The sequence below is a fragment of the Podarcis bocagei genome, assembly GCF_964188305.1.
Source record: "Podarcis bocagei genome assembly, chromosome: 11".
NCBI classification, from domain to species: Eukaryota; Metazoa; Chordata; class Lepidosauria; order Squamata; family Lacertidae; genus Podarcis; species Podarcis bocagei.
Window position 1 is genome coordinate 34139524 of NC_138136.1, and position 12142 is coordinate 34151665.

General features: G+C 41.6%; 1 protein-coding gene across 1 annotated transcript in view; it reads right to left on the reverse strand.

The window, feature by feature from the left end:
* MSH3 (mutS homolog 3) overlaps nucleotides 1–12142 on the reverse strand; it is a 61133-nt gene that overhangs the window by 44988 nt on the left and 4003 nt on the right. Inside the window, exons 4-9 of the mRNA XM_081212552.1 lie at nucleotides 9143–9355; nucleotides 7380–7588; nucleotides 6402–6518; nucleotides 5147–5272; nucleotides 4181–4315; nucleotides 3884–4050 (exon numbers count right to left, since the gene is read on the reverse strand). Of these exons, the coding sequence (XP_081068678.1) occupies nucleotides 3884–4050; nucleotides 4181–4315; nucleotides 5147–5272; nucleotides 6402–6518; nucleotides 7380–7588; nucleotides 9143–9355 (967 nt within the window). The remainder of the gene's footprint in view (nucleotides 1–3883; nucleotides 4051–4180; nucleotides 4316–5146; nucleotides 5273–6401; nucleotides 6519–7379; nucleotides 7589–9142; nucleotides 9356–12142) is intronic.

Here is a 12142-nt window from a genome sequence, read left to right on the forward strand (position 1 = left end):
GTTCTTTAAGTGCTTGCCACACACCTCTAGCTGTCTTGATTCCCCTCACATACGGCAACTGGGAATCTTCCAGCCCCAAGACAATTGTGGCCCTTGCTCTTTGGTCTTTATCGAGGTCTTCATCATCAGGCTTCGTAGGAAACTTACTCACCACTTGCCAGAGACGATCCCTCTGCAGCACTGCCTGCATGCGTTCCGACCACAGCAAGTAATTGGAGTCATTCAGACGCTCAAAAGCCATCTGACCTGGTTGTGAGGCCATCTTGAGAGCGATGTCCCTGGAACCCGGAACCAGCTACTCACGACCACCGAGAGAGAAAACAGGAACCACAGCACCCAGCACTCACACGCTGCAGCTGTTGTCCTTGTGTCCGCTGCGTCACCAGCTCACCAAGGTCAGGAACCAGCCAGGAACAACAACCTCTGGAACTACTGGAACCAACGCCGTTGATGCTGACACCACCGCAACTCAGGCTGGCAGCACAATGCCCATAACCTCATGGAACTTTGGAGTGTCAGGCATAGCCCTATTGGCTTTAGCCCAAACGTAGCAGAGTTTTCCTGCACAGCGAAGAAGCTAGTTGCGGCAGTAATGACTAGTCAGCTAGACTCAGAATAACTATTTACAGGATTTATTAAAAGGAGAAAATAAAACCAGCAGAGTTTCTGCATACAAATAAAAGCAAAATAAATCCTCTTTTTCTTTCTCTTTCTCTCTCTCTCATAACCATACACAGCACTCCTAACACACCTCACACCAAACTGTGCTAGCAATCCCTAGATAACAGAGTTGAGTGCTGCTCGTTAACCAATCAGAGTGAGTAGTTTCTAGGTCAAGCAGACCTGGGCTTTCTGCCAAGAGTAAATTGACACCAGCTGGAGTTAATTGTGCTAAGCTAGAATCTGCAAGTTTCCCACGAGAACCAATTAACAGAAACTGAAACAGAAACTGAACATATGAAACCCTATAGGACCCTCTAGTGGCAAAGAGTTTATCATGGTAAACCAGTTTGTTATGTAACTTTTCTGTTCAAAACACTATAGCATTTGGGTGGTGATTTTGAATTCCTAATTACATCCATTTAGCCCTGAAAGTTGGTCTATTAATACTCCTTCCTAAGGGCTACTAGAGGTGAAAAAAATCTAGCTGCTATCAGTTAAGGAGCTTATCAGATAACACAGGTTTGTAATGTTATTCCCCTGAATAAAACTTTAATATAATTTAACAGAAGCCATAAGTTTATAAACATCAGACAACTGATTATAAAAATCAGTTTCATTCATTAATTAGTATTGAGTATTCATTGAGCATTAACTATATGCTTGAAGGGGAGGGAAAGATGCAGATACATCCAGTGAACCCATACAGTCACACATCATGCTCTGCCTCTGCTGCTGAACTTCCTTCACTAGGAACCCATCTAAATCTATATGGAAGTCATCTCAAAGGCAGAAAGGAGATGTCAAAATTTATTCTTACATTTTAATTTAAAACAATTATTTTAAAACATTAATTTTTTTTAGAAAAGGTATGGAAGGTTAGAACATGATGCAAACAGTGAGTACCAAACACAGAACAGTGAATGCTTGGGTGCTCCTAACTGCTAAAACCAGGGAAAAGTGAAAAGCAAGGAAAAGTGGATTTCATCCCACAGCTACATTCATAGGCGCCGACTCCATGGGGCTTGAGGGGGCTCGAGCCCCCTCAAAAAAAATTTTGGGGGGGCTCAGCCCCCCCAATAATCTCGGGCGGGCGCCCTTTCAGCAGAGCGCCGCCACCGTCCCCCGCCTCCTCCTCACCTGCTCCTTCGCCAGCCAGCCAGCCGCGCGCCCTAATCGGAGGCACTGCCGGAAATCCCGCGAGAACAGGGGAATCCCGACTGGCCACACCTCCCAGCCAGCCAATCGGCTGGCTGGGGGGCGTGGCTTGCCCTATTTAGGGCCGGAGCCACTTTATTTGCATATTCATGAGCTTATTTATTATTCATGAGCTTTCCCGGGCCCCCCCCAATATTTTTTCTAAGTCCGCGTCCCTGGCTACATTAACTGGCACTCCTGAATGCAACAGACTAATTTTTAAACAGCATGCCACCATCTGTTAGTATCAAATTATTCACAGCTATTAGAACAAAATAAACAATGACTTTTAAAATTCTTTAATAGATTTAGTACCTATGCCTGTAGCAGATTAGAAAACTGACTCAAATTCATAGTGTACGCATTCCCATAGTGATCTCCACAAATTATTCAGGCACACACATGCTTTAATGCATCTTCCAATAATATACTTCATAAGCATAAAAAGTCATTCTACTTCCATCACCAAGTGCTGCAGTCCTAAGCCCACTTCATTTAGTGATCCAGATGGATGACAGAAAGAAATCATTGTAAAGTATCAAGCATCAGTATTAATAAGGAACACACATTATTACTATTAAGAAAGATGTAAAATAAATACCAAACAACAAAAAGACTCTGAACTGAATTATAGCACATTTAGCCTATGAAGAAAATAATTTGTAATTCAATTGCTAGAGGTTACCAGTATGCAAATAATATACATATAACATGAAAATAAGACAGCATTATCACTAAAGAATAGGTGGATTATTTTTGTGCTTCACAAACCCACTTCCAAACCACTGAGAATTAGACACAAACGACAGCTTCTGAACTAAAGGATGCAACCATGAACAAGATTAAGGCAACCACTGATGCACCCAATCCGTCACACTTGGTGGGCGTTGGATGGGATGGAAGTTTCCTTCTGCTGAGTCCAAAACAACTCTGCTGACCTGTACTCACAGAATGATCACTTTTTCAGCCTTGAGCTCCCTTTCCACCTGGGCTGATTGAAGTAGCACCCAATGGCACAAGCAGAAGCTTGCAGAAACTCCAATACATGGCATTCTGGGAGGGGAAGGGGGGGCTGAGCCAGCCCAAGATCCTGTGGAACCCCAAACCCATTGCTGTCGCTTGACTACAGTGAGCCCAACTCAAGATAAGGTATGTTGGAAATGCAAGGAGAAGGAAGGGAATTTCTTTCATATGTGGTGGACATGTACTAAGACCAAAGCCTACTGGGATATGATATATAATGAATTGAAAAAGGTTTTTTAAAATACTTTTAGCAAAAAACCAGAAGCTTTCTTACTGGGTATAACAGGAGAAAAATATCCCCAAAAAGACATAAACATATTTATGTATGCTACCACTGCGGCGAGAACACTTTTAGCCCAGAAATGGAAGCAGCAGGAACTTCCAACATTGGAAGAATAACAGACTAAGATGATTGAATAAGCAGAACTGGTGAAGCTGATGGGGAAAATCTGAAACCAGCGTGACAAACTGTTTGAAAAGGACTGGAGTAAATTTTTACAATATATGAAGGAACACTGTAAACATTTGAAAACGTTTGCAGGACTGACTTAAAATATTTTGTAAGGTTAAGACTTGACACCTGTTTGCAAATATCAGTTAATGTTTTTTTAAGCACAGAAAGAAGGTAAATAGGGGAATATAAAAATGCTAAGATGAATGTGAATATCTATGGAAGGCAGGGAGTGGGAGGGGAAGTCGATGCTCAGTTTGAGCAAAGATGTATGTGATGACATGATTTGATCTGATTGTAACAAACGAAAAAAGGAAAACTTAATAAAAGATTATTTGGACAATGACTACAGTGAACCCAACTGCTACAGCAGCTGCAGTTTGCCATTGAAGACAAGACAAATCATTTCCATTTATTTTTAACTTAGTGTATTTTCACTTGTCCAAGGCTTCCAGTTCAGTTTTTCTTCCCATTGTTGCCTTGGTCTAGCTCAAGGCCTGGTACCAGTGTCCAAATAAAAATATCAAATATATCTGTTACATAGAAGCTTACCTTACAGAAGTCACAGTATTGATAAGTTTTTCAGTTTGATCTGACACATCTGCAGGAAGAATAATCTCAACAGGCTGCAGGCGTAAAATTAGACTTTCCAACTCTATACGGCCTACAGAATCTTGAAAACTGTCATAAATAACTTCTCCTGTAGTAGGCTGAGCCGCCTAAAAAAAAGGTAAAGATAATAAAAACTAAATACTTATTTACACATATGGAGGTGAACTGCTACTAAAGCAGAAACCCATGCATCTCAAAGAGTATAAAAGGCTACAGAAAATATTCAAGGTTACTTACCACTATGCCTATGACAACATTTTCCTGGCTCTTATTTCTTAAACTGTCTTTGCTTTCAGACACACACAGAAGATAATTATCACAGACATCAGATATTTCTTCAGCTTCCATAGCGTTGTCGAACATCCGCAGAGGATTCACATTTAAAAAAATCTTAAGGAAAACTAGTTCTCTACCTCGTTTTTAGATAAAGCAATTAAAATAATAAATCGCACTACATTGGATAAAGATTGTTACAGCTCAGTTAGTCCACTGTGTGAAGCATGTTTTTGGATTGAAGCCAGGCATAGTCATGCTTACAGCATACCCACTAACATTAATGGGACTTAAGTTAATGGGACCCACTGATTTCAGTGGGTCTACTCTAAGCATGCCTAGCAGTGCAAGCCTAACCATGTAAGACCTACTGAATTAAATGTGGGTTACTCCCAGGTAAGAAAGTTTAAAATTGTAGGCCCATGGCTTTCACTTCAATAAGGGTCATTGGGTTATCCTGAATTCTAAAAGTTCTAGAGAGAAAACCTATCTATCCACACAATTTGCTTTATAAACACCTATCCTCTGGTTGTCTTTTTTCTAAACTAAAGAGGTCCAAACGTTTTAACCTTTTCACAAACACTTCAAACCACCCCCTTTGATAGTTTTAGTTATCCAACTCTAGTTTTATGACAGTCTTTTTGAGATGGATAAATAATGTATTACAAAAGTGGCCACATCACAGTGCTATATAATGTGTGTCACTGTGGATTGAATGCAATGCCATTTGAGAACACTCAAGAAATCTTGGGCACAAAGAGAGAGAAAGAGTGTGCACATTAATATAGAACCAATTGTCTACTGCCAAGGGAGTATTAGAATTTCTGCACAATTCTATACATGTCTACTAGAAAGCAAGTTTCATTAAGTTCAATGGGCCTTATTTACCAGGTAAGTGAGTACTGGATTGCAACCTGATTTATGAAATACAAGGATATCTTCTCCAAGTATTGTAGATTTAGTATACAGTGCAGTTAGTTGTCGGCTAAAGAGAGAGCTTCTGTTTTCTCCAACAGCCTTCAAAGCAGCTGTTTCCATTTGTTTTATAACTCCTACCTGCACGAAAAACAAATACCTAAACCAACAAATAATATGAAAGTAAAATAAGCATCAAATTTTAACTTTGTTACATTATGGATGGGTATGGAAATGCAATATACAAAGACATATGACATATTTAAGTGAAGGAACAATGATTCATTCTCTTTTCAACATAACAGTTCACAATTCAATGCAGAAAGATCAAAAGAGGAATAAAGTAAGAATATATGAAAAGACTACTAAAACACCACAGTTATACAGCTGAACAAATTATTCTTTAATTTTAACGTGCCTTCCAAAATCAGGACATATCATGTAGTTGAACTAGTTACTGAAACTCACATACAGTCATGAGAAAAAGAGCGTACACCTTCTTTGAATTCTGTGGTTTTTTTGTATCAGGACATAATAACAATCATCTGTTCCTTAGCAGATCTTAAAATTAGGTAAATAAATCTCAGGTGAATAACGACACATGACATATTACACATGTCAGGATTTATTTAACAAAAATAAAGCCTTTCAACCTGTCCCTCAGCTTGTTTCCTTGCCTTAATAAAGCCAAGCATGCTTCACAAAGATGGAGAGGCCACTCAGACGCAATTGTGTCAACAGCCCTAGCTATCTGGATGTTGCAGAGGTTGGCTAGAGCTTTGACAGTAGTGCAAGTCATAGCTGCCAGAAAATCCCCCAGAGCTGTCTGGAAACCTTATGTGAAGATGCCACAGACATCCATAAACACGTGGCACTGATTGTTACAGCCAATCAAATTAAACAGAAGTAAGGGCAAACAAGACCAAGGACATAACCGTGAAAAATGTTAAAAGCAAAAACAGCAAGAGAACAAAAGGGCCCCAAACAACCATAGGTTCAGAAATAAAAAAATCAATGAAAATGAGAGGCACATACTGATGTTTTCAAGAGCACACATAAAACTAGGCATGCAGCTTTGGTTCAGCCTAATTGTGACTCCCAGGTACAAATAAACAAACAAAGAAAAGAAAAAAAGAAAATACTGAAGTAGGTGAAGAGAATTATTTTGGAAACTATTTTTTCTTTTCTACTAATAAAGTGAAATTATATAGCTGTGAAACATAAGCTCAGATAAAAATAAAGCGTTAGATAACTTATTATAGAGCCAAACCTTATAACCCTTTGCTACGAGACGCCGAACATGAACAAATAATCTGTGAGTTGGTATGCTGGCAGTCATAAGGTTGTGATTTTTATGGCAAAAGATGTTCAGCTCCTTAGCTGCAATCTATAAAACATGACAATTATTAGCAATTTATTATGACAGCCTACAGTTACCACTGAACTTGTGTCTATTTAGCATTTAATGAGCAGCTACCCATAAAATTAATAGAAGTCAACAATTTTTTTAAAGTCTCCCAAAAACAGAAAGAAAAATGTGACCTGGTTAACATATTACAGTAGTGCCTCGCAAGACGAAAATAATTCATTCCGCGAGTCTTTTCGTCTTGCAATGTTTTTCATCTTGTCCGTCGCAACTGCGTCTCTTCAAGCGGCTTTAAGAAAAAAGTGCAAGACGTTTTTGTCTTGCGAAGCAAGCCCATAGGGAAATTCATCTAGCGAAGCAACGCAAAACCGAAAAACCCTTTCGTCTAGCGAGTTTTTCGTCTTGCGAGACATTCGTCTTGCGGGGCACCACTGTACTAGCTATTAACAATATTAAATTTTATCAAGCGATATGAGCTCAAAGGAGGCAAACACATGCTAAATTTCAAATCAGTTTTAATGATTTGTAAATTCTCTTCTAGGCAAATATTGTGATTTTTTTTATTATTACAAGATTATGCAGAAGTACCAGCATTCTAACTTGCAAAGATCTGGGCTACAGACATACTGTTCAATAAATAGCCTTTTACATGGCATTAGGCACAGCAGAGTTCCTCCAGGCCCCTGAAATCCACATGCAATTGCTGTGGTCACACCTCTTCCAACAGATTTGCATGGCTGTTCCTACTTAGGTTTAAGTATGTTTGGGTGATTTTTGACTTCACATTGCACCTTCTGCATATATTTTACAGAGATCATGCACAATATGTTAATAGCAACAGTGTGTAACTGTAAAACAATGTGGTTGATAGAAGTCCTTTACCTCTGCATCTTCTCCAAAAAATCTGTACTTGTAACCACACTCAACACACAAAATAGCATCCTTATACTGATTTTTAATTTCTAGGAACTGGAGCTCAAGGGGTGTATACACACTTTTGCTTCTTTTTTTAAGAGTAGTATCAGTTGCATATTGAGTGTTTTCCAAACTCATATCAGAGGAAGAAAACTGGCTTTTATCTAGACACATTTCTTCCTGTGAGCAGAAGAGATCAAACAAGAATGAAGAAAAACACAATTACACAGTTAGTAAAAACAGTATGATTCACTTCATTAGATGTCACATTTTCCAGCAAGAAATAATAAGTGAATCTAGAATTCCACCCAAGTTTGAATTCCAACCCAACATTTTAACTTTAAAACTTACTTCCTCCCCAGCCCATAAATCAGTGATAAGGTGGCAAGTCCGGCTCCAACATGAAATCAGAAATAGAAAGTTTGACAAGGCAGTAAGATGAATTCCCAAAATACTTCAACAAAATGTTCTAGCCCACAACACATTTTTACCAGCTTCCTTGTTTGCATATTGTATCTTTGCTGGTATATCAAAAAAACTCTTTTTCCAGTTTATGAAAGCTGGTCCCCTAAATCGTTTTTACAAAGAATATGCAATTTTTCAGATGTGTAGTGAAAATATTGCAACATAAAGGGTTGTATTAAGCTAACTTTTATTCAGAACAGACCCACTGAAATTCATAGACTTAAGTTAGCCATGTTTATTAATTTTAATGGGTTTGTTGCAAGTAAAAAATATTTAAACACAACCCAGAGTCTGTTAGATGTTCCTATAAAGGAGCAGAAGAAAAACTAGTCATGAACTGATACATTACCAATCTGAATCTATAAAATCTGGAAAACTAATGGCTTAATCTAGGGGTGGAAAACTTTAGGCCCAGAACCTGAATGTGGCTTTGTAGGTCCCTCTGTCTGGTCTTCACAATTCTCCCTAGGCTACACCCCTTCTCCCTAGGCTATTTGCCTCACCAGTCATATTCTGCAATTTCTTTAAATGCTTTTATCTGGCTCTATTATGCCCTTGCATAACTGGCATGTGGACCTCAGAAGGTTGTCCAATAGGAAATGTGGCCCCTGGGTTGAAAAAGGTTGCCTACCCTTTGCTTAGTTTTCAAGAAAACTCTGCCACTATCAAGAAGGATTAATAACCACATAAACTGAATTTGGAAATCATCACATACCTTTAGGATTAACAATTATTTGACTCATAATAATATTTTTTGGCACATTACTAAATTATGATAAATATACAAGGGCGTTATCTTTCCACTAGCTATGTACTTTAAAATGTCTTCATTAATAACTGGCTTTCAGCTCATTGTCTTCTCTAGTGAACCATCAGCCATAGAATCAATTAACTGTAAAGCCAATGTAAAATCACACACACAGGTTTTTTTATCAGCAATTTTCCTTATTAATGCATCATACCCATATTTTTAAATGGAGAACTTAAAAGCAATTTGAGATCAAGTGAGTGAATGTTGAAACAAAACTCTCTCTCTCTTACTGACTCCTCTGTACTGTAACCACAGTCATCCCATTCAGCATTTTCTGCTGACCTCTAACTTGAAACACAGAACAGCCTGTCTCCGGATTTAGAAATATTATGCTGCCAGTATTCACCGCTGCTTGCATTTGGAAGGGCTGGTGGCCTAATCCATGAAGAAACACATAAGTAACATATTTTTAATAACTGAATGTAAAAGTACTGTGGAGCAGGGTGGGGACTACTTGCCTTGTTAATGTCGTGAGAATGTTGAGAGCCATTTATACAATTGTTTCCAACCATAGAATGCTGGTACTTGCTTAAATCCACAGAGTGACTTCCATGAAGAGTCTCCGAATGACTTCTTTTTCTTGGACGCTCCAAATTGAAAGAGAACTTTCGCAGTTTATCTAAGGTTTCTGAACATATTTGGGAACTGGTAGATTTGTTTGGCTCTCCTTTGTCAGCAAATATAAACAAACAAATAAACAAACAAAAGATTTTCACCTCAAACTCAACATGCCCAAGGTCAAATTTCTTATTTTCCCTCCTAAGCTTTCTTCCCCACATAAGTTTTCCTTATCCAAGGACAGTGTTACCATCATGTTTAAAAGGCACACAGGACGGCATTGTCTATGGCTCCTCTCTCTCATTTGTTCTCCATATTCACTCTGAAGTCAAGTTGCATCACTTCTCCCTTTACAGCATTGCAAATACATGGTCCTTTATAACACTGCAAGAATATGGCCCTTCCTGCATTGGAGAAGGTTGGACTAGATGACCCTCTGGGTCCTTTCCAACTCTACAATTCTATGATTCTATTATTCCTCTGCCCCACTCAGCAAAGGCAATCAGCCCTCCGGTCACTCTGCACATGACATCACTCCTTATATATCTATGCTGGCTTTCTGTCTGCTCCCAGATCTAGCAAAAGCTTCTTGCCCTAACTTTCAATGTCCTCTGTGTTATCCTTTCTCTCACTCCTGCCTGTGATCTTTAGTTCTCTAGTTCCACCACCCTCCATCATCCAAGGTCCTCGGCTCTATCCCCACTGCTTGGAACTGCCTGATAACATCTATGTAGTCTTTTGTTCAAATACCTCATCAAAACCCACATAAGAATGTTACTAACCCTAAGCATGTGCAGGTGAAATCAGCTCATATTGTTTACATGCCTATGCCTCCCTTTACTTCCCTTTCCATTCTGCTTCCTCTATGTCAAATTTCAGGTTGTAAGTTCTCTCGGGACAAGGACCTGTCCTCTTGTGCTATACAGTGGTGCCTCGCAAGACGAAATTAATTCGTTCCGCAAGTCTCTTCGTCTTGCGATTTTTTCGTCTTGCTATGCACGGTTTCCCATAGGAATGCATTGAAAATCAATTAATGCGTTCCTAGGGAAACCGCCTTCAGACCAGGTCCGGGGACAGTCTGTCCCCGGACCTCTTCTGAAGGCTGGGGGGGGGGATAAGGGCTTTTCTTCCCACCCCCAGCATTTTAAAAAACCCCGGGACAGCGGAGGACTTCTCCGCTGTCCGGGCAATCTTAAAATGCTGGCGGGCGGCATTTTAAAATCCCCCCGGGACAGCGGAGGACTTCTCCGCTGTCCGGGGCGATTTAAAAGCCCCTGGGAAGGCAGGCAGGAGGGACAAAGACTTTGGCCCCCCGCCAGCCTTCAGAAGGTGTTCCCGCCCCCCCGCCACGCTTCGGAGCACCGTTCCGAAGCGGGGCGGTGGGGGAAGGTGTTCCCGCCCCCCCGCCACGCTTCGGAGCACCGTTCCGAAGCGGGGCGGTGGGGGAAGGTGTTCCCACCCCCCCGCCCCACTTCGGAGCACCGTTCCGAAGCGGGGCGGTGGGGGAAGGTGTTCCCACCCACCCCCCCGCCCCGCTTCGGAGCACCGTTCCGAAGCGGGGCGGTGGGGGAAGGTGTTCCCACCCCCCCGCCCCGCTTCGCAGCACCGTTCCGAAGCCGGGCGGTGGGGGAAGGTGTTCCCACCCCCCCCGCCCCGCTTCGGAGCACCGTTCCGAAGCCGGGCGGTGGGGGAAGGTGTTCCCACCCCCCCGCCCCGCTTCGGAGCACCGTTCCGAAACCGGGCGGTGGGGGAAGGTGTTCCCACCCCCCCCGCCCCGCTTCGGAGCACCGGGAGAAGCGATCTCCCCGCAGCCCCTTGCTTCAAAAGAGGTCCGGGGGCAGCGGGAAGTGCTTCCCGCTGTCCCCGGACCTGGGGCTACGGGGTGAAGATCGCTTCTCCCCGCCGCCCCTTGCTTCAAAAGAGAAGACCCGCTGTCCCCGGGGCAAGCTTCGTTTTGCGAAGCAAGCCCATAGGGAAATTCGTCTTGCGAGGCAACTCGAAAACGAAAAACCTTTCGTTTTGCGAGTTTTTCGTCTCGCGAGGCGTTCGTCTTGCGGGGTACCACTGTACATACTGATGGTACTACATTCGTTTTTAGTAACTGAAATAACAATGCTTCTAATACAATATACTGTTGTTAATATTAATGAGTTATAAGTACTAAATATAATGCATTATGGGTTTTATCAGCTAACTAAAGAGCCTGGCGTGCTCTGGTCCATGGGGTCACGAAGAGTCGGACACGACTAAACAACTAAACAACAACAAAAGAGTCTATCATAGCCACAATTTCCCCCCTTCACATCTATGCATAGGCAGGTCAGGAGAAGGTCTCAGACTCAGTACATGTAGCTCGGTGGTAGAAAACATGTTTTGCATGCATAGGGTTCCAGGTTCAATTCCCAGCATCTTTGGGTAAGGGCTGGGAAATTCTCCAGTCCGAAACCCTGGAAAGTAATGACCAATTAGAATAGAAAAGAATGAGCAAGATGAACCAGTCATTGGACTGTGACAGACTGCTTCATATGTTCCTATTGTGGGGGATTTGCAGTAAACCTAACAATGCTAGTTAGCATGTGAATGGGTTAAGGATCAGAGAGTTCTAAATTACTAGAGCAGGCTCTGTATGCCCCCTTCTGCAAAGAGGGAGAAAGTAAGGCTTATTTCCTGTTCCCCTCCACTCTCCTTTTCTGCTTGGGATGGAGGCAGTCATGCTCTCCATCCCTCAGCTCTCTGCCTCAAATATGTATCTGAGGCTGTTCTTGCTGTAGCTTTACAACCTAGCAGTTCAAAAGCACGCTTAAAAAAGTGCAAGGAGATAGATACCACTCCAGTGGGAAGGTAAATGGCATTTCCGTGCACTGGTTTCAGTGTTCTGTTGTGCCAGAAGCGGCTT